The sequence below is a fragment of the Carassius carassius genome, chromosome 4, assembly GCF_963082965.1.
Source record: "Carassius carassius chromosome 4, fCarCar2.1, whole genome shotgun sequence".
NCBI lineage: Eukaryota > Metazoa > Chordata > Actinopteri > Cypriniformes > Cyprinidae > Carassius > Carassius carassius.
Window position 1 is genome coordinate 2,458,633 of NC_081758.1, and position 25,154 is coordinate 2,483,786.

The window sequence follows — 25,154 nt, forward strand, 5'->3', positions numbered from 1 at the left end:
GAGTTACTTCATAACGAAATGGGGCTAACCCGAGGCTATTACAAATTCTGACGGGGCTATAGACCTCTAGACCCGGTGTTGCGCCGTCACTGGTCCCGTTTATACCCATTTCACCTTAATGGGGAATTTCTCTCTCTGCCTCTAGATAGCGATAGATGTTCCCTTCAAAAAAAAAAAAAAAAGGAAAGAGGGAAATATGATCGCCGTGACGTGGCAGAGTCCGTGTGGAGACTGGAGAGCAGACAGAAGAGATCAGATCAGATCAGATCCGCTCCAGCAGCATGTGGACGCTGTTCTTCTCTGCCCTGCTGCCCTCCGTCATCTTATCATATGAAGTGGACACGAAAAATCTCACTGGTCTCGCGAGGGCCAGAGTGGAGGTGAGTGAATCCTGCGTTCTCACTCAGTCTCTGAGAAACGAGAGAGTCTCCCTGAAAACACTTGACCTGCTGCTTGTGCTTGTGTAACCCGTTTGTTTGAGCTGTGAAGATTGTGTGCGGTGTGATTGATGCATGTATGCGGTGTGATTTATGCATTTGTTTGTTGTGTTTGATGCATGCATGTGTGGGTGAATCCCTAGAGGACGGGAGACATTATTCAGTAAATCTGTACTGCCTCAATGGTGAAGGCTAAAAAAGGCTTTTAGTTCAGCTTTTTAATTAATGTTTATAAACCTCAGTATCTGTGTCTGTTTTAATGCACTCGAGTTAAGTGAATGATACAGGTGTACCAAAATGAAACCAGTGTTTTGCTGCAGAATTCCTTAGTTCAAATTGAATGTCAAATTATGAGTGTGTATAAAACTCTTATGTCAAAATAAAAGTCTAGACTGAGGAAGATCTTTAAGAAAAGCAATTGAATCCCCCCAAACAGTGCATATACTTAGAAAAACAATTACACATTATATAACATGTCTTCGATTTCCATTTGTTTGAGTGCTGATATAAACTCCAAAAGCATTGAGACATTTTAATTTTATGTTCCAGACTGATTTTTAGTCCCTTTATTTACCAGTGACTCTTTTTGCAAATTACTGCCTACACCAGTAGGTGGCGACAAGTGATTGTCTTTGAGTCATTGAATAATTTTCTCAACTATTTGTTCAAAGTCTCTGAATCATTCAGCAATAAAATACTTCTCAGTATTTATTTTATTATTATTATTTTTTTTTTTTGCAATATTGTGTCTAAAATGTAAGTCACTCAATATAATTTTTTTTTAAAGTGTTGGACTACAACAATATCACACATAATTGTGTTGTTGGTCTGAAAAGTTATTTTGTATTTCTTTGTATGCCGAAGCATCAAGTTTTCATGTCACCAAGCAATGCAGAACAAAGGCCGGTCTGGAGTTATGTATGTGTAAGTGAAAACCAGCCAATATTATGAATGCAGAGATGTCCCAGTGCCATTGTAGTAAATATCAGCACTCTTGGAACTCTGGTGTCCAATCAGATTAAAGTACCTAAATAATGGTTGTATAACAAAATGTTTTCAACATTTAGTAGCTAGAAGTGTATTTAAATTGTTTCTAATCTACATATCTTCTTTCTCAACATTCACCAGACTTGTGGTGGATGACAGCTAAATAGGCTGAGAGAGGTAAGTGTGCATTTACTTCATAATATCATCACTATTATGATCCGTAGGCAAACAACTGTAATGAAAACTATAACTGAAAACTTAACATCAACTCATCTGGTTTACTGCATTTTTTTCGTCTTTCTCCTCTCAATTTGTAACAGGTCAAGGCCTTTGTGACCCAGGACATTCCTCTTTAGTATCCTTTAAAATCACAAAATGTTGTTTAATATATCAATGCATAAAGCCGTTAGCACATTATTACAATTTAAAAGTTGATTTTAAAATGATTTTGTGTATTATGATACATTTGTCTACCTATATTTAAAACATTAAATAGTTTTGAATCTCACATCTGTAATATTATAAACTGATTTTCCATCATATTCTGAATGGTCAATATATAGAGCACTAGAAATGTCAAGAAATTTACTGTATCACAAAGAATAAAGGTGCCACCCTAATGAAAAAAAAAAATTCAATTTTTATGTTCATTTAATCAGTATTTGTGTTTATGCATTCAAAATCGTGATTTTCCTTAAGGTTGTAAATGCAACTTATGATTAACCTACTACCTAAAACATACCTAGAAGACAACATCTTTTATTCTCAAATTCAGCGATCTTTTTACAATCGCTTGTCTCACACTGGTTTCACTTTCCACTTCCCTCCAGCCTTATACGTATTCTGCATGTCTTTACTCCAGTTCTCAGGCTTCATCGTCCCTCTTCAGCTAAGGTTACCACGCTTTCTGTGGAGGTGGGACCGTTGTGTAATTCGATCAAAAAACAAAACCTTTACAGAGTTACAGCTTTTAAACAGATTAACTTTCAGCTGTTCAGGTCATTGTCATACGATATCCTGCGGTGTATCCACATCCTTCACCTTTCAATAATTTCTTTGTTCAGCTGGAATGCAAATATATAGATTTACATGTCGACCGAGTCTAAGGACAGGTATAATTTTCAGGACTCTTGTGTCTAGTGTCTGTCAGGAAGGAGGCAGCTTTAAGTGTTAACACATCCTTAATGTTCACCGTTCAGCCATAACCTGGTGATGAAGCACATTCCTGGGGCCGACCCTGAACTCGTCCTTCTCAACCACTATTATGAAGAACTAGATGTAAGTAACATGTGCCAACGCTTAGCAATTTTCAACTATAAATCTCTTTCTGCCCCAGTGTAGAAAAACCACAAGCACTTGGTTGATTCTCTGTTCTAGTGCAATCCTCACAAAAGTCTCTTCTGGGAGTTGCCACTTATGTGATGCATAGATACGGTTTTAACCATTTACAAACCCTCTTTTGCCATTAAAAACTACCTTCAGTCTTTACTAAAGACACAGTCAACATATAGCACTGAAAAGACAGATTAACAATAGAAAGACAGACATTTTTGGGAAAGATTTTATTGCTTATGCATTTGTTGGAGTTTCCATTTCGGATGCAATATTTATGGGAGGAGAGTATTTAAAGAAATTATGCAATGCTACTTACCAATTTGATTTGCAGTAGTTCTTTAGCTGGTTTTTAACACGTGCATAAAAAACCCTAATTCTGCACCTGTGTTAGTAGATCACATGCACCTGGTCATCTCCGGCTCTGCTCATTTGGGCTGCTCCTGGTAGATTGTGTTGGTCATTATGGAAATGATCTGGCTGTTTGCTTGTGATCTTTTATTTGCATGCTGTCAGTAGATCTGGGTAATCAGTAATCACATTAATGGGATTGCACTCTCACGCTAATTTGCCCTATTCAATAAATCTGGCTCTTATTGTGAGTAGTTAGTTTTTCTAACATTAGCAAGAGTCGTGAAAATAAAGGCTCTTCATCAGTGCCCTGAACCACATTCATCCAGGAAGAGGCAGAGTCCAAGCACAACCAAAACCACTGGATGCATGCGGTTTTATTTTAGACGACTAGACTGGACAGAAGTTACAGTGCAGCTTCAGGAGACTTAAGAAAAAAAATCTTGAGTACTCATGTAATGTAACTGTCTTTATATCTTACGCATTTCTCTCCTCTTATCTGACACTTATAAATAAAGCTGTGTATTTCTCTTCCAGAGAATCCCATTATCTGAAATGACTCGCGCTGAGATCAACAAACTCTTGGCAAAGCTGGGCTTTTATAAAAAAGAGAATCCCGAAGACCAAGTGCCCGAGGATTTCCGCTTCGCTCCAGCCAAAGACAGTCCCTTTGAGAGCCAATCCACCGGCCCGCCCCCGAAGACTGATGCTGACCAATCAGAGGCCGATCCCCAGCACACAGACTTGTAACCCCTTGACTAAGAGAGAGACGGTGTCTGCTTGATTTACAGTTCAGTGAGAACTCTGATGTGGCCACGTTATTGATTAAAAAAAGTCCCTACTGCTGTCAACATTTGAGTTCAGATATTGATTGAAAAATGTCTTTAGAAGCGTGCCAGTCATTTGTGTTTGTGGCAGTGAACTTTTGCGGTCGTTTGCTCTCACTGTCCTGTACAGAACCTTATTTGTGCTCAAAGTGGACGTTAATGATGTCCACAGCTGTAAAAGCCTCAGAACCGGCTGTGGACTGATGTCTCTGCTCTCTTGAGCACAAATCAGGCCTCCAGACGGACTGTGAGAGCATGAAGATAGCACCGAGAAAATAAATGGCTGAAATATCACACAGAATGAGTCATATTATTATATAAAAGAAATCCTAAATATCATGAAGCCTTGAAAATGGTTATTCTTCACATATCTCAAAGTTAGAAAGTTGTGAAGTGCATGGTAGAGTTAATGATGATGCAGGAGCACATGCGGTCTTCTGCTTATATAAATCAACAGTGACAGCAATTTAATAAAAGGCCAATGTTCAATAACGACTTTATTAATCACAATAATTTGTAAAAGTAGTTCAATGGCTTAATTGTTGGCGATTTATGTGGCGTTTACATTATAACTTCATACAAGATAAAAGTCAATTGATGTGTTGTCACATGCACATGTATAAGAAAACGGCTAAAGAATTTAATAAAAATTATAGATATAGATATATCTATTTACATCTAGTTAAACAAAGATGACCCTTTTATGAAATAAACTGTTTTGTTCAAACAAATTAGCGTAGGAAAAAAATTATTTCAATTAACTGTTGAAATGTAACAGAATCTGAATTGTTTAAAAATGATTTAATTTGCCGTTTCAGAAAATGCAATAAATGACAAACATATTTTTGGTATCATGTATGGTTTTAATGAGTACTATACAAAACCACGGTGTAGGGAAATACACAACCGTTTCTGAATGAGTGTGTACAAACAATGTCAGTGTGAATGAATGATAATTCACTGTTCGTGCAACCTTCAAGTACCAAAGTAGTGGTGTTTCTCCTTAAAAATAAAACTATGTGCAGTCATTAAAAAAAAACAAAAAACTACAACCTTAATCTTTAGAACCAAATATATAAACATTGACCTTTTCAGATGAATTTACTGCTAAAACACTCTTCTACTCTTCTCACTTGGACTCATGACTCGACTAGGGTTACTCATATAACTTTCAATTAGAAACACGTTTAAAAACAGTTCATGAGCTGCGTCTCGCACTAAACAAGCAGTGAGATTAATATTCCTTACAATGTTTTTAAATAAACACAATATGGCATACAGATGAAAATACAACCTTCATTTGTTTTTCGAAACCGAACTAAAACTTCAAGTAAACTTGTGAAAGCATGCAGGTCTGAGCTCCATTAACAGCAACAGTACCGTGAACCAGCTTTAAAAGCTTTTAAAAACCATAGATATGGGCAATCAACATCAAATAATGTTTCGTTTTAAGCAGGTGAAATCAAGGAATGGGCATCTTGGGAGTTATAAGTGGGAACAAACTACTTTTTCATTATTAAAAAATCCCAAATGAGTTTTTACAGCTGTTACAGGAGGATCTGTGGAAAGCATCAGAAGTCAGAGGTGCGCTGCGCTCGCGCCGTCATCATCTCGTGCTTGCGCAGGTGCTTCACCAGGGACTGAACGTATGTGAACACACACTTGGAGTCTGGTTTCTTACCCATGATCATCATGTCCTCCACCTCCACCAGGGGCATGCAGTTAGCATAGGCCCTAAAGAAAAGACACAAGCACAGACGAATGATAAAACAATGCGTCTACACTACTCTGAGCAGTTGATATACCTGACCAACAGGGGGCAGCATCTGATACAGCATTTACTCTCTATACTGGAGAATAAAGCAGCACCTGCTGTGTGTGAAGCACAACAGTTAACTGAACTAACAGCATGCTGTGGAGAACCACAGAAAATCATTTTGAAAAAATAAAAACTGTTTACGGTAATGTGCTCAAGACGAGACGCTGCACTGGAATGACACGGTCTGGAAAGTCACAAAATACCTATTTAATATATATTAGGAAACAAATATGTTCATATTTAAAAATACAAAACAAATATGCATAGAATTTTGTAAAAAGAAAAAATAATATATATATATATATATATATATATATATATATATATATATATATATATATATATATATATATATATATATAAAAGATTCAATATATATATATATATATATATATATAAAAGATTCAATGAGCATGATACAAAAACAGCTATTTTATACCAAAATATAGAGCCATTTTTTATATTAGGTACCTCGCATAAATATAAAATGAACATTTTATATTCATGCAAGCAGATCATCCTATGTAACACATTGTTATTTTAATATTTAATAATTTAGGTAAAGTTTTAGTAATTTTGTGCTTTGTCATTTTTTTCTAAATAGTTTATTACATTTTAGTTTTAGTTAGTTTCAGTTTTAGTAATTAAATTAGCTGAAATGATCATTAACTGAAATAAAATCAAAAAAAGTTTTTTATTAATTATAATACGCCTAAACTTTGCCAAGGACCCTCACATTACAGTTTTTCAAGCCTCTAAAATGCAACCTCCATAGACACATTTCTGTGAACATTTAACTTGTTTTAACAAAGTAAGAAATGATTGTTTGTCTGTGGTAATCGACAGGATGTCATACGCTGTAAATAGAGGATAATATGTCTAAAATTCGGAGTAATTTGCTACTAAAAGAGAAAGCTCTAGAAGCTGTGACAGTAAACATTTAGCACGTGCCAAGAACAAGCGGTGAATACGGTTTGCTTGTGTTCAGTGTGGATGTGCTCTTTAAACTGGCCAGGCTTCGATCTGTGAGCAGGACCATGTTTGGGCATCAGTGTCTGCTTCAGATGGCTGTTTCATATGCTCTCTCTGACGAAGCGCTTCAGCTGGCAGATGCACAACATTAGGTTATGCTGATCATCAGAGACTGACAAACAGCAGGCTGATAGAGACCCAAAGGCCTTGCCTTTTAAGCTGAATGCTAGGTGTGCCATACCTGGATCTAACGAGTCTATGTGAACTTATGTGGCACTTGAAAATATCAAACCAAGTGGCATCTGCTAACATTTGACATTTTATGAAATGAATTACTGCGATGCATTCTAACCCGCTGGAGGTTTGCTGATTTGAGTGGTTATATACGGCTGAATGAGTGTTTACAAAACACCATTTTCAACCAAAAACCTTTTATTGATTTTTGGTCATTCATGTACACAACCGCAATATTTTGGGGGCCTGAAAATGTATATATATATGTATATGTTAGGAAGTGGAATTTAAAAAAATTTTTAATCGAAGGTTTTTATAGGATAGTTTCGATCCACCATCATGACCGAGCCGGTTTCTCCTTGAAGGTCTGATCTGGCTCTCACCATTTGCTCTGAGTTCTGACCCTAGGAGGAGTTTTTGGTTTTGACCAGGCCCTTCTGCACCAGTCCCCTGTAGAACTCCTGGAGGTACGTGTACACGCACTTCCAGTCCGGCTCCCGCATCCGCACCATATCCTCCACGTCCAGAAGCTGCGGACAGTCTGCCAGCTTCCTACTCGCACGCCGACGGGGGACAGAGGAAGGACAGAGGACACAACAGATAGAGTGGGATGTACAAAGCCAGTGAGGAGAGAGAAACCAGACACACAAGACAAAATCAGAAAGCCCACATTAGACTCTGTGATGATGTGTTTTCATGCCTTACATTCATAACAAATACATGTGCAAAGACAAACAACAAACATCCATTCTGTGATCTCACTATGCAAATGTGAACAACAACATACAGTATGGACACAATAACAGCAATGTCTGTCTGACTGTAAAACAGCGTGTCGAAGGTCAGTGACGGGATCATGCTGGAGCGCGGAGACTGACCTCTTTAAAGGCACACATCTGTTAATGCTTGTAGAAAACACCTTCATGCCAGATCCAGGAAAAGGCATTTGTTTTTAATACAACACAGGGGCTTACATTATCATCAGCTGAATGTTTGGTTTGCATTCATTATGCAACATTTTATATCGTATTTTACAGAAAACAGAATTCTACATATAATTAGGGCTCACTTCATGAGCATTTGACCGTTTGATTTGAGTAAAACTAGCATCACATCACATACACAGAACTGTAAAGGTATTCACAGCAACCCGTCAAAATAAAAGTCTGGATTGATTTGAAGATTATTTTTCAGGAGAATGTACATAGCATACTATTACTACTAAAATGAAACATTTTTTTTTTATCAATAAATCACAACATTTCTTGTTTAGGTTTTAATAGTTAATCCCATTTGTTTGCCAAAAAAATAATTTTTGCTTAATTTTCAATAATTAAATGATAAATGAAATTAATGTTTTATGCCTTCAATTGATAACCAGAAAATTTTAGGGGGAAAAAAGGCTACTTTAAGAAAAAAAATATTTTTTTTATGCATTCAAATAATTAGACATTCTAAAACAGAATTTGGTAACAATAAAAAATATGGTAAGAAATGTTTTTAATATTTCATAGGGCCCTAAACGTAATTTTTGTAAAACTTTTAATAAACTGAAATGAAAATTTATGTTTCATGATTTTAATTAATTAGACTGATTAATAAAATTGTATTTATCTATTAAAAAGGAGTTGAGAAAAAAAGCGGGAAAAAAATCCAGAACATTTTAAACTGAAAAAAAACAAATTTGGAAAAAAAAATTAAGTTGTAGTACAAGCAGAGTGTGACGATTGGCCGGTGTGATATTAGTCCCGCCCCTCCTCCTCTGTGATTGGTCAGCTGACTAAAAAGTGACAGTGATGAGTGCTGCATTTTACTCACAGTTGGATATTCTTTTAATCTCGGTGGAGAGAAAAACACGCTCCTAGCATGAAAAAAATAAATAAATTAACGATTTGAAAAAATATACTAGCCTCGGAAAAAAAGTGTTTAAAAGAGCTTTAGTGATCATTTATTTCTACCTACAAGTGTGCTGTTTTTGCATCCATTTCCTACTACTTTTGCTTCTACACAAAGGAAAGGGAGCAGTTTGGCCCTGTTTTTCATTTGACATTTTTCAGTCAGTATTAATGTTAAAGAACTTATAGTAATACATTTAGATAGATGCTAATGTTTGAGGTTTGTGGTGATGCACTTTACTGAAAAACTGTCATCTCTGTGTTGGCTTACTGCAGACTCCGCAACATCTCACGAAGCAAACAGATTAGTTTTTAATGAGAGTTGGTGATTTGAAGTGACACGTTGACTGAGCGAGTGAAAAGTGATGCAATGTGGCAGGCACAATAGGAAATGAGGACTGCAAGCTCATGTGATCTGCCTGAGACTGAGAGTGGTAAAGACTCGCAAGCAATTACAGATGGTGCCTTTAATGATGACCAGAGCCGGGGATAGACAGTGAGATAAACCAGTGCTCACAGTCAGAGGATGACATGAGGAATCACCTGGACACAGACTAACCAAAGGTGAAGTAGGTCACCAAACAATACTGGCTCTGAGTAATGCTCTTGTTAGCAGACACTATTCTGGGGAAACAAGCTGGATGTTTCTCATTTAGAAAGGAGCTCAAATGCATGAGAGTTTTGTTACTGGGAAAAGGACAGGAGCAGAGGAGAGATGCAAATGATCATTTAAAAAGCTAGTAATGAAGCATTAGTTATTTAAGTGTACCTGACTAAAGGAAACGACAGCTATTAAAAGATAGATGGTTATTCTGAGAGGACTGGAGTTGCAGATCTGATGAACTTGGCTTGGCTGTATTTAAATAAGCTCAGTTCAAAGTGAAAGGAAAAGAACACGGATGCATCAGTATTCAAGACTTATGGATTATGAAGGATAATTGATGTTATGTAGATTCTTCACCATGCAAAAGTTTGGATTTAGTAAGATTTGTTTTAATTATTTAGCAAGGATGCATTCAATTAATCAAAAATGAGAGTAAAGACATCTATTCTAATATTACAAAAGATTTTTATTTCAAATAAATGCTGTTCTGAACTTTCTATTCATCAAATACTCGTGTAAAAATGCATCACGGTTTCCACACAAATGCACAACGTTGATAATCAGAGCAACATATTAGATTGATTTCTGAAGGAAAATTTCAGCTTTGTGCACTGGAATAAAATACATTTATATATAAATATATAACACATAGAAAACAGTTATTTAAAATTCTAATAATATTTCACAGTATTACTCTTAGTGTATTTTAGGTCATATAATTTCAGTCTTGGAGAGCAGAAGAGGCTTCTTGAAAAAAAAAAAAAAACACTTGGAAACTCCTACTAAAACCCAAACTCTTGAATGGTACAGTAGTGTACAGTATATGAAGGCAGGTTCCTGGGCCAAACTGACCTTGTCTGGAGTGTGACCATACTAGAAACCTGGTGAATTCACTAAGAATCAGTTGTACTGCTGACAGCAACATGGTTCAAAATATGACTCAGAAATGAAATCATGCAAATAAGGCAATGCCACAAAAACGCCTGCAAAAAGTCAGTGCTGGACACAATGTGCCTCCAGCTGTGAGAGGCAGGTTGTAGTGGACTAGTGGACTTGTAGTGCAGCTTTGGGATTATCAGACAGGACTCTGCACAGCAGACCACCTCAATCTGGCCTTGTTTACTGCGAGAGTACAGCGTCGTTCCACCGCTGTGACATCCAGGCACTTCATCAGCTCAAGACGAAGCAGGTGCGCGTGACACGCCTGGATATCGGCCCAAACACTTGTACACAAACAGCTGTTTGCGGCCAGCTTTCCATCTGAGGTCACAGCAGCACACTCACTGCATGAGGCCTACGTTTCTGAAATGCCTTATTTGCATAGAAGGAAATGTGTGTTTCCTTAGGAAAGAATGACATTCTTATGTAAATTGAGACATTAAACAACATATTATAGAGGTCATATGATGATTTTCCTTTCTCTCTGGAGTGTTACTGTTGTTATCTCTTGGTAACTCAATCTCTTGGTGCATAAAGATCTGTAAAGTTGCAAAGACTAAAGTCTCATGTTCTTTATCAAAGTTGCACAAAGACACTACCACGCCTCCCCTAAAACGGCTCGTTTAAACACACCCCCACACGTCTACATCACTATGTGGAAATATTTGTGTAATGCCGCCCAAATGTTCACATGACTCTGTTACTCTTTCAGGCTTGAACTGATGGTAAAACTAAGGACATTATTAACTGTCTTTACATTTATTTTGAAAGATGAAGCTCGTGATTATAGAAAGGGGCGTTACATTTGCAATGAGTGCTTGCGGTGTTGGGCCAATCAGAATGCACTGGGTCAGTTAGCCAATCAGAGCAGACTCCGCTTGTCGGAAGGAGGGACAGAATGACGTGTTTGAGAGAGGCAGGGCATAGAGGACCTACAATAATGTACAGTATTTGAAAAATAATTAAAAAAAATAGTATTTTTTGAACATTAAAGCATGTTAACATATTCTCTTACACCAAATACACAAAACATTAAAGGGGAAGTCGTGGCCTAATGGTTAGAGACTCGGACTCCCAATCAAAAGGTTGTGAGTTCGAGTCCCGGGCCGGCAGGAATTGTGGGTGGGGGGAGTGCATGTACAGTTCTCTCTCCACCTTCAATACCACGACTTAGGTGCCCTTGAGCAAGGCATCGAACCCCCAACTGCTCCCCGGGCGCCGCAGCATAAATGGCTGCCCACTGCTCCGGGTGTGTGCTCACAGTGTGTGTGTGTGTTCACTGCTCTGTGTGTGTGCACTTCGGATGGGTTAAATGCAGAGCACAAATTCTGAGTATGGGTCACCATACTTGGCTGAATGTCACGTCACTTTCACTTTTTCACTTTCAATGATCTTTAAAAAAGCATCATATGACCCCTTTAAAGACAGGATGCATCACTGAACCGTGCTATACGAAGTCAGAAGCAACTGTTAGTGAATTCACCCCAGAGAGCACCAACTCAAATCTGAACTGTACTCTTCCTATCATTGTGTATTGTGTTGATCATGTGACATAAGCGTCTGGACTCACTCTGCTGTGCTGAAGGCCACCTCAAAGTTCTGCCTGCGGTTTGCTGGACTGAGGCTGGAGTAATCGAAGGCCTCCGGAAAGAAGTTATGCACCAGAGCGCAGAAAGCCATCCCATCACTCCAGCTGGAGGAGAAGTTCTGGATGTTCACATTCTTCACGACACAGAAGCAATGTATGGAGACAGAGAGCAGAGTGATATTGTGAAATACTATTACTGTTTAAAAATGAATATATTGTAAACTGTAACTTATTTCTGTGAAGCGCAGCTGAATTTTTCAGCATCATTACTACAGTCTTCAGTGTCACAGGATCTTCAGAAAGACATCTCAAAAAGAAATTTTGGCCATTACTGAGTGCTATAAACACATGCAATGTCTGTTTAATTCATACATCCCTAATATGCACAAAGGCTGTCTCTGGATCTAAATTAAAAAGCAGATGGAAAAGCTTTGAATGGATGAAAGTCAAAGACAATAAACACTACTTATATGTGTTCAAGCCATCTCAGGTATTTTCATCATAATGATGTATATTTATAATCCATTGCTAATCGAGACCGTGTCTGATTGTGTGATAATAAGCCACATAAGTGGTTTCAAACATTCGGCTGGTGTTGTGGAGTAAAAGCATGTTATAATATTCTCTTTAATGTTCTGAACAACAGGTTTAGAAATGCTTCTCATTATTATAAGGGATGATGTGCATGTGTTCATCTTTGAAATGCATGTTTGAAAATGCTTGATAGCCCTATTTCTCATTCACTTTTAACTGTAAGCACATGCTAAATAACGGTCCATAACGGGTGAGCACATGACGACTGAGGTTACCTCATAGGAACGGGTCTTGGATCTGCACCAGTCCAGCAGCATCTGTTTGATGGAGTTGGCGTTGGGGACACCAAAGCTTGTGGAGCGCTGCACCTTGTTTACTTGAGCAATGGCCGAGTTGCTACAGGCAGAGACAGAAGGAAATGCTGTTGAACAGGCGGTACTCCTGTGAGCTGACCGTGTGTGAACACCGCAGACTCACCCTCCAGAGCCTCCTGTGTTCTCCAGCTTCTCGATCATGGCTCTCCGTGCCTGCGCTGCAGATGTCTTGGGTAATGTCTGAGCCCTCATCAGCTCCGTTCTCTCCGTCTGTCTGCGCTCAAGAGCCGATGTCCTGCTGGAGGTACGAGACGTGCTGTCCTCACGGTCAAAAACACTGAAACAGAGAAGAGAAAATACATTACAAGATGAATAGCTTTCCATAAGATAGAGCAGGACTGAGGAGAACGAGTTATTTTTGACTCACTCTTTTTAAGCACTCACCTGCCGACCTTCCTAGTGGACGTGGTGCTGGAGTAACTGTAGGAGTTAGATTGCACTGTTCCCTCTGATGACATATGAAGAGGAAAGAGGGTTTGATGTGTGTGCTGGTGGAAATTAAGACTAAACACTACAAACACGGTAAACTTACGGTCTGTCTTCTGAACATAGCTGGATTCCATGATGCTGCTACGGGACGTCCTGCCAGTATCATCTGCACACACAAGCAATGAGAGCGTCACGATCAAGTTACATACAGAACAAGAGGCTGTCGCTGGAGGATCGGGGAGCATTAACAAACCTAGACCCCCAGCCTGCAAGGGTTGTTACTCATTTTAAAGCGGTCAGCCAATCAGAGATGTCTTCTCTTTCCTGAACTCCTTGCATTTGTGGGTCACTTTTGACTCCGTGGAGCGTGTGCTTGTAAGAGAGTCACGATAGCACTTTATTTTACAGTACGTTCTTGGCTAAGCACAGGCATGTGCACATACTTTAAAATAAAGTGCAACTTAATATTTTAACTAAAGCCACATTGTATCAGATCATAAACATATTAATGATTAGTGAATGCACAAAATCCAAAACTTTTGGATGGTACAGTGTTATTAGCATGTTATTACTATATATATACCCCTTTTTATTAAATCAAGAGATTTTTTGAAATTTCTAACTTTATATGAACTACAGCCAAAGCCAGAAGAAAAGGTTTTATATACACACACACACACACACACACACACACACACACACACACTAACAAATATATATACACTTTTTTTAGCCATCACTAGATAAAAAAATAACTAAGTGATTACACATTTTTCTGTAATTAATTGTGATATTAATATTAACATGCCAGCCATTTTTTTCAGTATGAGAAATTTAATTTGAATATATCATCATATGAAATGAAAACATATAATCTGAAAAATACCAGTTTAATAAATTACTTTCATAGGTACTTATAAACAGGCCAAAATATAGTTGATCTGTTATGTCTGTTACATCTTTTCTCTGTTTATAGTTCTTGTGTGTGCATATTCATGTTTACCAACACAAATCAGTCCTAAAATTGTGTGAGATATATGGGAAAACCTCTAAATATATTTTACCAAAGTATTTTTGAGACAAATCTAACCAACAGATTAAAAAAATAAATAAAAGTTGGCATTTCATCATGTGTGAAGCATCAGTTGATACCTGGGTCAAAATTGACCTGGAACACAAAAACGTGTTATAATTGCTTAATATTAATTTTTTGGTGATATCTCATAATAAGCACTTTTAAGAAGTGTGTTATTTGATAGTCTTAACCCATTTCCAAAGTTTCATTCCTGAAGAAAAATCTTGAACATAGGCCAGGGGGAAAATGAAATGAAGCAAGCAGAATTACAGCTCTGCTACCTGAATGGGAAACGCGTTTGGTGATGTGAGCGACAGCGGAGCCGTCAGTGGAGCGCTCGATCTTCTTCACCACGACTTCACTGGTGTCTGCACCCACACAGGCTTTTTGAGATCTCTCCTCCCGCTGCTGCCTGAGCTCCTGCAGACGCTGATCTCGCTCCTTCTCTCTCTGGTCTGAGGACAGCGTCAGGATGAAGGACAGAGAAATCAGGTGAAGATGGAGGAATGGATCAGGGATGCACAATACATGGGTGATCTGACTAGGGACTAGGGAGTGTGTTCAAGAAACCAGTTTGAACACATTATGTTTGCAACTCTAGAGAAGCTTCAGATTCGGTATCACATTCAAGGCACTTGTGTGAAAGCGTTAAGACCATAGTAGGGGTGTACAATATTTATCATCTATAAATATATCTCAGTTGCCGTTTTAACAATGTGCGAGCGGTCATGATGTTTTTTCCTGAATATCAGCACGACTGCAATTTATGATAACAAATGGCATTTTCGTTTTATACAACAGTTAACATAAGGTTCATAATATCATCAATATCATTGTCATTATCAATGCTCTATTTTACTAAAGGAAACAGTTTTAAACAAAGCTAAAACAGAACTCTTGTGTTCCTCTGAGCAAAAGATAGCAATGCTTTGTTTTTTAACAAATCGGGTTAGTGATTCAGTGACTCATTCGCTTCGTTCCTGAATGAATCAACGGTTTGAACAAATCAGTTGAAGCAATGACTCAAGACAGTAACTTATCACCACATACTGGTTGTTTTAGCTTCGTATTTGAAATTCAATTTCATATTATGTAGGCACTTGTAACTGCAATGTAACTAATTTACACTGCAGCTGTGTAAATGCATTCATTCCACCTCAGAGCTGCATTAAACCGTCTGTGTAAATGCATGAAAATGTCACTGAGATGTGCAGCTTCTGCAGTGCACAAATGGATTTTGTTGATATTGGTCTAATTTGATTGGTAACAGCCAACTGATTTAAGATGAAATCATGAAAGATGATCAGTACATCTCATAAGGTTATAAGAAATTGCCTTTGTAAGATAAAAATGCCACTGGAAATCACTGCACTTAAAAAAAGCTTGTCCACGGCAGGCATAAATCGTCCAGTGTCAGCACAAACTCAGCAAAATATCATCTAATTATTGACCAAACCCCAAAACATACCGAGATTTTCTCATTTTCAGTCAATATCGCACACCCCCACACCAATAGACAAACATGTGTTTGAACATTTTATCAAGCAGACACAAAGCAAGCAGTACCATATGGTAACAAAACACACATTTCCATGCATGGTCAAACAACATGACCAGATCACACCAATCACACGTGGCACATTAAAAACTAGATACCATCTCTGCAAATACAAACCAAGTCAACAGCAAAACGAAACCTAACTGACCCTTCACCAAGGCCCTGGGCATTAGCAAAGGAGCAGTAGGGCAAAAACACACACACAATCCAGAAACCCTACCCATTTCCTCCTGTGTGCATCCCAGCCTAGCCTCTGAAAGCAAAGAGAGCGAAACAGCACTCAACAAAAGGGAAGTAAGGAAGACAGACACTCATAGACTTTATGTGATGACACCCCTCAGTATATAAAGAGAGTAACGAAAGAAGAGAAGGAGAGACGAGTGCTGTACAAGAAAACAAAGGCAGGTATAAATCACCTCGCTTTTTCTTTCGCAGTTCTCTCATTGCAGTCCTGATCATTTTCCTTTCATCAAAGTCTTTGCAATCATCAAGCTGTAAAAAAATAAAGAAAAATTAATAAGAACAACAATAATAATAATATAGAAACCTACTGTTCTTTTGTACTGATAAGTATTGTCTTTGTAATACTGAATTGATGAATAATGCACAAACGCGATGAAAGCGAAATAAACAGCAATTTTTTTCAATCCCATTCTCTGAATAAACTGTATGCTGTTCTTGAATCATTTGGAGTATATGTGTGGTTTTGGTCTCTTTTGAAAGGTGACACACTGAAGTTTACAAACCTCTTACTGGTACTGAGCAATGGAACTCTGAACACACTGAAAAAAAAAAACTGTTTTTTTTGTAAACAGATGCCTGCAGCTGGGAGCGATTAGCTGGGAAACACAATGGGATCACAGCATGAAGCCTTGGAGGTGACACCAAGACACTGGTTGTGCCTGCTGTGTTGATTGTCTCTTAAATCTTAATGGCTTGCATTATTTGAATCACAAAATCTCAGCTTTTCTAAGATATGTGACACATTTAGTGTATTTTTTTTTGAGTTGTATGTCACGAAGTTAACACTCAAAAACACTCAGTGGAATGCTATCAGGTTAAAAATACTTTTGATTTCTCCTTCCATGCACCTTGTTGACTGTGAAGCTGCACCACAATAGCTATACTACATATCATGCACAATAAAATCAGTACCTTGTATTTGTTATTTCTTACCTGAAAATTATTTCATAAAAATTATAACGGGTTTAGTGAATGTTGCGAACCAATTATTTTTTTTAATAATACAATTTATTAATATGTATTTTATACATTTTGTATAATTCATATTTGTGCACTGCCTTTTTAACCATGCATACAGTACCTTTTCACACTACAGAATACAAATGTGCAAACATTTTATGATTTATTGGTATTTAAAGTTTATTTCAACTGCAAATACAGAATGAGCCTTTTATTTTTGGGTGATGTCTGTATCTAACAGCAGGAAAACTGCAGTACCATTTTGTCCAGGATCTCCTCGTCCTCAATCTCCTGCAGCTTCTCTGAGGTCAGCTTCTCACTTTTGATGGAGGCCATGGATGATCCGTTAGGAAGCACGGGTTCGTCACGAGACGCCTGGCACACAGATTCACCCACAAGAGAAATGGCCTCCGTCTCCATCTGTGGGGATAAAACACAACAACGTGATGCTTGTATGTATGACACACTATAAAGCTATATATATATATATATATATATATATATATATATATATATATATATATATATATATATATATATATATATATATATATATATATATATATATATATATATATATATAGTGACATTTCGTGCCATTTTACAGTAAAATACTGTATACATCTGTTACTTTCCCAGCTCACATTTGATGGTTTTTCATTTTAATTATGGTGGTTTCTTGTTTTTTTATTGGTACATATGGTTTTCATGCTGATATAGTGGTGTTTATTATATTATTTCATGTCATTTGTGTTACCATGATGGTGTTTTGTATTTGTGTGCATGAAACGTGAATATTTACCTAAGCATGTGAAAAAGCTACTTGTGATGAACTTCGATTCATAGTGTGACTTATTCATTACCACCTGTGTTTTTAACAGGGTTGTGGGTATATTATAAAACAGGGTTGTGGGTATATTATAAAACTAAAAAACTGATTTTAGTTTATTGGTATGTAGGTATATTATTTCAGTTAATGAAAAAGTTTTGCAAACGAAAACTAAAAAGTATTGAGGAAAATAAATTAGCTTTTTGCAAACAAAAATTAAGAATTGCAAAACATAAATGAAACAGCGCGAAAGCAATGATTTTGCAATACATATTTTCCATGGTCATATCTAATAATTTATTTGCAATGCTGCTTTTATTTTGCGTGTCAATGACGTCACTTCCAGGGAGGCATGTTGTACACGCCCCCATCCCTTGACTCCGCCCCCACGTCAAAACAGTGCAACAAAGAGAGACGTGCAAAAAAGTGAAGTGCAAAGGAAAAAAGGTATCGCAAGCTCAAACTAGACTGACTTGCAAAATAAAAGCAGCCTTGCAAATAAATTAATAGATATGACCATGGAAAATATGTATTGCAAAATCATTGCTTTCGTGCTGTTTCATTTATGTTTTGCAATTCTTAATTTTTGTTTGCAAAAAGCACATTTATTTTCCTCAATACTTTAATTTTCTTTTTCAAAACTTTATTTTCTTTTGCAAAACATACATTTTTTTGCGTATATATAAGGCGTTAAATTGACTCCATATGCCTGTTAAGATCTTACATGGATGACATTTATATCTCTGGACAGCTAATCTCTAAAGCAGGATACAATCGACAGCAGCACAATTGACATCAGGATTTAAGAGCAGGGACCATAAAAATAGCCATCCAGAAATAAACCTAGTGATGGAGAGATGGGCAAGAAAGAGCAGAGAGTGAGTGAAAGCATTACAGCAGAAAGAGGAGATGGAAAAAAGGGGCTGTTGGAAGGGAGCGAACGTTTCTGAATCTAATTTATGGCTACAGCTGTGTTTACACAAAAGCCGTGGAAGCTCGCTGACATTTAGACAGGAATGAGCGCTCAGTGATTTCTGTGAATGTCCCTGAGAGCCTCGTCTGCCTCTCTCATCCACTTCACTGATCTCTGCTTCAATGAAGGACGTGTGTCTCGGCTCCGACGGTTAGACAGTGGGAAAATAGGTCTCCACCATAAAAAATGCTTAGGACAAAGGCAAAACAATGCACAACTTTAAAACTATTTGGTTTGAATAAATCACTCATTTAAAAGATCTCAATGCAGGGCTTGACGCTTACATTTTCCCAAAGAAACATTTTGCTTGAATTTTGGAGCACATTGAAAAAAAGAAAAAATCTTAATAAAAGGGTATGAGAAATTTACAGTATAAGCAAAACAAGCAAAAAAAGATTGAATTGTTTTAATACAGAAAGTGCAATAGATTTTTTACAAATATTTCAGCTTTAAACTGTACTAATGTTATTTTATTTTATATATAAATCACACACACACACACATAAACAGATTATTGTGTTGATACTAGTTAAACAAATAATATATTGAATAATGCGCTAAATAATATTCAGTTTTCTTCCTGTGACGAGTGTTTATGGTTTATTAAATGTTAGATACTCTGTTGCGCAAAAAAAACAATAAAAAACAGTAGGAAAAAAAAACTTCCGTGCATTACTTTTAATCATAAAAAAAGTCTAAAATATGCAATGACTCTTATTTTGAAATGTCTATACTTTACTGCTGTTGGTTGCTCATTCAAAAAAGAAGATAAATAAAATATGCACTCTTATAGCCATTTACAACACATTACAATATAAACAACAAAGTAAACATTGTCATAATCAACAAAAAATCATAAGCAATCATTTGGCATATATGTGCGGCTCGAATTATGAACTGATCTGAAACCACAATATTCCTGAGGAATACAAAACAGTGCCACATTTTTTCTTTGGAATGCTCACATTTACTTAAAGAAATCACAGCCTTTCTTCGATTAATAAATCACATTAGGCTGTTTAGTGATTCCTGCTTCTCTGACTTCTTAAAATGATAATTATGACTTTTTGTTACACCATTTAAGACATTTAATACTTTGTTTTAAATCACACAAATGTTCCTAAATACATTTTACAGTTCACATTGATATTGAGTCGCAAATGCAAGTGAAGCGTTCGCACTGTTGAACCCTACAATAAAGCAATTGTTATCTCAAATCAGGTTAATGCATTAGGGGTGTTAAATTAACTTAACAGCATTTAATTAATCTCATAAGGTAATGTGCTAACTTTGGCAGTCCTAAAAAAAATAATAATAATAATAATAGGTATATAATGCAGAAGTGCTATTCCTTAAACGAGAGTCTTGCATCAACACACAATAATGCACATCACCAAACGCATACAAAGACCCGCAATAGACTTCTGCAGAAATAGACCTGAATTCACACTGCAAATCTTGTGCCACAACGAGTTACTCTCTTTTTACCTCTAACTAATCCCTGATTAACAAGGCTTTGCTACACAAATCTAGTTCAGACAGGTTTTAGCCGACTTTTAACACGCCAAGATAAATTAAAGCAGTGCACAAACCTTACTACAGTTTCCATATCTAGGAAATTATTATTCACATTAGCACATGCATGCAAAACTAATATACCACCAACTTTCCTGCTCAATGAACTACTTGCACTATATCTAGAGCGTAACTTGCCCTAAATCAAGAGATCCCTGGAAAATCTGATCTGACTGAATCAAATCTGTTCCTGGAAACAAAGTCAGACACTAAGACTTTCAATTAATCAGATATTAATGGGCCAAATGATTAATTTTGTTTTCAAATGTACTGCGCTAAGCCATAAAATCTATTTGAAGCATAAGTAAAAAATAAAATACTCATACCAGATGGGATCGTTGATGCTAAGTATGTAAGCGTGTCTACTTGTGAAGAAAGTGCAAAAGTATGGCACAAGCTTCAATCAAAGAAAATCTTTAGTATTTTAAAGCTTTAACTCAATCCCCTATATTTAGACTGGGCAGATTTTTCCAGTCCACATTATTCACCACGAGTGCAGATGACTAATAATAATGCATAGTGGAAAATTATGCTTTCCAAACCAAAGCCATCCAAATGATGACAGCAGATTCACAAAGCAAAAACTATTTTCTATCTTTCATAAGCATAAATATGCAAAATACTAGCTTTTTCATTTGGCAACAGCTTATAATATGCATCTTTCTGAGTTACAGTTAACCTACTGAAATGAAATATTTTTTGCAAACCACAATGCTAGGTGTTCTTTGGGCATTGCAATTAGTGGTAAACTGGCCCAAATCAAAAAGGCCGTCCCAAGTGGTCTCTAGGTATGGTTCACGTCCAAATGCAAGTCTGTTTTAGCTCACTTTAAAATTGCAAAACTGATTCTTTGCCTTAGCAAAAGTACTAAATATCTGGGAAAAAAGCTGTACTTATACTACCATGCTATTGCTACGCGAGACTCTGCCGGTGGGAGATGACACAGATGATGTGCAGCAAACCGCAGCAAAAGTAGGAGGGTGTAGCACTGGGTTGACTTCACCATCAGATGGATTGCTGTTTGCTGGATCGATGTCTTGCTCTTGCATCAGTTTCGGTTCAGGCAGTCCAAGGGCACTGCAAAGCTCCATTACTTGCCTTGCAAGCTTCTCCTGCTGGATCCTAAAACTTGCGTTCTCCTGCTGTAAGGCGGCGATAGCCTCAACAACAGGCATGACCTGGGATGTCGCTTCCTCCAGACGTGCCTGTATACTTTTGCCGAAAACCTTCAAATCGCAATGTACCTCTTGCATGGCTCGCTGAAGATTGAGTTCCAGCTCATAAAAACGTTCATCAGTTGCTTTTTCGTCTTCATCGTCTGCATCCGTCTGTAACAGAAGGTCCCCGATCACTGCCTCTAGGCCTGACTCGGCACACTCTTGATCCAGATTGTCCTGGGGACTGAATTGGTCGACTAGATCTGGCGTGGGGTCCAAACTGATGCCAGGCATGGTATGTTTGGTTGCTTCTCAAAGTGCCAAATAATCTCTAAAAGCTCCAAAAATAAAAGTTTGCTAGAGCAATCAGAGCAAAATGCCTTGTAATAGTTACAGACAACACAAAATACACCTAGCTTCGACTCCCAGATGAGACAAATCCTGGCCCTTTATATGCCTCTCCAAACCCCCATCAGCTGTCCAACGCGTCAGCCAATGGGGAGCCTTGGAATTCTGTCGCCATGGCAGCTGGAGGCCCCAGAGCCCCCGCTAACTCAGGTGCCACAGTCATCTATTTATCAACAGTGGCCATTATTCCAGTAGGCAATCACTCATAAGCCCCCTGCTCTCTTTTTTTAGAGCTCTTGTCCTTCACACCTTTCACTAGCAGAGAACGTCTGCAGGGCAGCGGGGAACAATGTGACCACATGCAAATCCAAGGCACAAATGGATAATTCGCTTTTTTTAAAGATATCTGAACTATCTTAAACCCTAGATGTAAAGTAGGATTGCACCAGCCGTTTGCAATTTCTTACCAAAGTTGGAATCCAGACGTTTAGCAATTACTAGCTAGTTTGCTACTGTACCGTATTTGGTTGCACCATTAGTTCTTCAGGCAGAATACAGCTAGTAGGTCATAAATGCTCTGTAAAGTAAGGCGTAGTCATGTAATATGACATTTAACTTCAATAATTCAGGAAGAATAAATACATACTGGGACACAGTTTATTTTAAGTACCAATTCTCACTATAAACCAAGTATTAACTATGATTTTTGCCTCATTAAACTCCAAATTTTCTGCTTATTAATAGTCAGTAAAGTAGTTGATAAGTTTAGGTATGGGTTGGATTAAGGGATCTAAACAATTCAAGCTACACTTTTATCAGTGCATGTGTTTCTAGGAATCAAACCCAAGACCTTGGTATTACTAGTGCTGTTCTTTACCAGTTGAGCTAAAGTTTGGGGTGAAAATCATCAAAACCACCTCTGAACTTCTTGACCCAGATGACAGATCATTCAGTAGCATGACTGAGTCAGGTTATATTTGAGGCTCGGACAGCTATTCCAATCAGTCCAATCTCACTCGAGGAACAATGCCTGACCCTCAGACTTGCAGCCATGCAACTAAAAATATCTTTACATAGTTTAAAACAGAGCATCTAAATATAACACCGCAAGCTGAAAAAGTGTTGCCAGAAAACAAACCCTGTGAAGAACATAGGTAAGTACAGCCGGAAGGAACAAAAAAAGCAGCACTTTGGGATAGTTTATCTGATTGGCTTGGAACATCATCTTTCAGGCACCAATGAATGAAATAGAAAAGTTACTTCTTCCTTCTAGGAAAAGGCAGTGACAAGTACAGGTTGGAACTGTGTGGTGGATGTCCAGATATAGTCAGTGACTGTGGTTGGAAGCTTACTGAATATAGGTGCCGATTTATGTTTCTGCCGTACATAGAAAAAGGTGGAAAACATGAAAATAGTTTGTCATTTTTTACTGTATTGTTTTGTTATATGTATTTGCCTCTGGTGGTTTGGTTCTTTTACTTTTGTAGACAGCCCATAGTAAAACAAAAAATAATATCTCTCTCTTCATTGTGTTTGGGCCCCCCTGGACGAGCGAGCTTAGGCACAAAACAGACACAAACAGAAAGCATTTAAATATGTTGACTAGCAGTGAACATGGCATCAGTGAAGTTATTCAATTTTCAACAAATACTATTGTGATACAAATACTAAATAAAATAGATTAATGGTGCTGTGTGTATTATTGTTTTTTGACTGTACTAAAGCATAAAAATACCATAAATACATTTGCAGATATTGAAGAATCATGCTAAAATCATGAACTTGTTTCTCCGAAAAGCAATGCTACAGCCAGCTATTTCACTATTAATTTTGTGTTCAGTGTCGGAATATCTGTTTTTGTTTTGGTCTGTGTGACTCCGCCTACTGCACGGTTTACCCAATAGCATTTCAACACCCCACGGGTTGCCAGTTAGCAGAAAACACAGCGTATTTTGGGCATCTAAGCCAGCAAATGAACTGTGTTAGTGACCGCAAATTCTACCTGATCTAAAAAGCCTCAGTGTACATCTAAACATCTATAAAGCTCTATGACCAGAGGCATGTTAAAATGCAATAAATCAACTTGTACTGTAAAACTTGTCACCTTCTATTGTCAACTGTGCTCGTTCTTGTTGTACTCCTCAATCTGGCAACCCACATGAGTGTATAACAATAATGGTGGGTACGTTAGCCAAGAGTTAACATGACTAACTGATGAAAGGATAGTTTGTAGACCAAAATATGTCTACTGTAATGTTTGAAGAATAACAGACAAAAGATGCTCAGTCTTAACTTTTAATCAGAAGAGCTGTATCATAGGAGCACATGTCTTAACTAGCTCGCTCGTATCTTAGCACAAAAATATATCTTGAGCACTGAAAATGTACAAAACGTATCAATCGTAATACTTGCAGGTTGTGGTTTGGAGAGCTTGTTAGTCCAAATTAAGAAGATTAGAAACCAACGAAGAAAATCGTATTTCGCGGGAAGGTGGGGATTATCTTTCTAAACATCTTTATTTATCATGCACCCTTTGGATTAACAACTTTGCAGGATGTTTTCATTTAAGGATTGCTACCTTAAAAAACTGCAAGTTAATTATTTTCCAAAAAAAAAAAACTTATGACCTGCTCTTTAACCAATGCAATGTTACAATAGCTTTAAGACGCTTTTTATTTGGTCATTAGACTCCCAAGAACAGGAGGAGTGTTAAAGAAAAAAAGCATTTCAATTAAACCTCAGGAGCAAAAATAACAATATTGTTAAGAAGTTAAATAATTTTGCAAATGTGTCACGTACGGGAACACAGGAGATGGAAGATCCAAGTGCAGTGTGGTTTATTAAGGGTAATCCAAATCAGAGTCAAAAACAAGCCGGGGTAGTAACCAACATCAATCCAAACAGAAACAAACAAACAAACAGGAACAAGAACAGGAACTCAAGGACTAGGAAACGCGAGGAAACTAGGTGACGGAGAGTAAGGACTCCATAAAGACAATAGTAAACAAACCGGATTATATAGGCAGGGCAATGACTATCAAGTGAAGACACCTGAGTGCAATTACTTTGATGAAGGGACAAGGCTTTGTGGGAATTGTAGTGCCTACGGTGAGG

At 37.4% G+C, this 25,154-nt stretch overlaps 1 protein-coding gene and 1 pseudogene across 7 annotated transcripts in view; one reads left to right on the top strand and one right to left on the bottom strand.

Moving 5' to 3' along the window:
- Positions 1–216: 216 nt before the first annotated feature.
- Positions 217–4,235, top strand: LOC132132495 (selenoprotein M-like; annotated as a pseudogene).
- A 531-nt stretch (positions 4,236–4,766) lies between these two features.
- LOC132132446 (smoothelin-like) overlaps positions 4,767–25,154 on the bottom strand; it is a 35,455-nt gene continuing 15,067 nt past the window's right edge. Inside the window, exons 1-11 of one of the 7 annotated variants that reach the window (XM_059544863.1) lie at positions 21,438–22,126; positions 17,417–17,578; positions 16,372–16,447; positions 16,176–16,208; positions 14,679–14,852; positions 13,426–13,488; positions 13,278–13,341; positions 12,997–13,170; positions 12,795–12,915; positions 11,968–12,119; positions 4,772–5,668 (exon numbers count right to left, since the gene is read on the bottom strand). In XM_059544863.1, the coding sequence (XP_059400846.1) occupies positions 5,506–5,668; positions 11,968–12,119; positions 12,795–12,915; positions 12,997–13,170; positions 13,278–13,341; positions 13,426–13,488; positions 14,679–14,852; positions 16,176–16,208; positions 16,372–16,447; positions 17,417–17,578; positions 21,438–21,986 (1,731 nt within the window). In that variant the 5' untranslated portion in view covers positions 21,987–22,126 and the 3' untranslated portion in view covers positions 4,772–5,505. Of the gene's footprint in view, positions 5,669–7,342; positions 7,512–11,967; positions 12,120–12,794; positions 12,916–12,996; positions 13,171–13,277; positions 13,342–13,425; positions 13,489–14,678; positions 14,853–16,175; positions 16,209–16,371; positions 16,448–17,416; positions 17,579–21,437; positions 22,127–25,154 lie in introns of those variants that run through there. The other 6 variants (XM_059544837.1, XM_059544831.1, XM_059544822.1 and 3 more) reach the window with 6 other exon arrangements.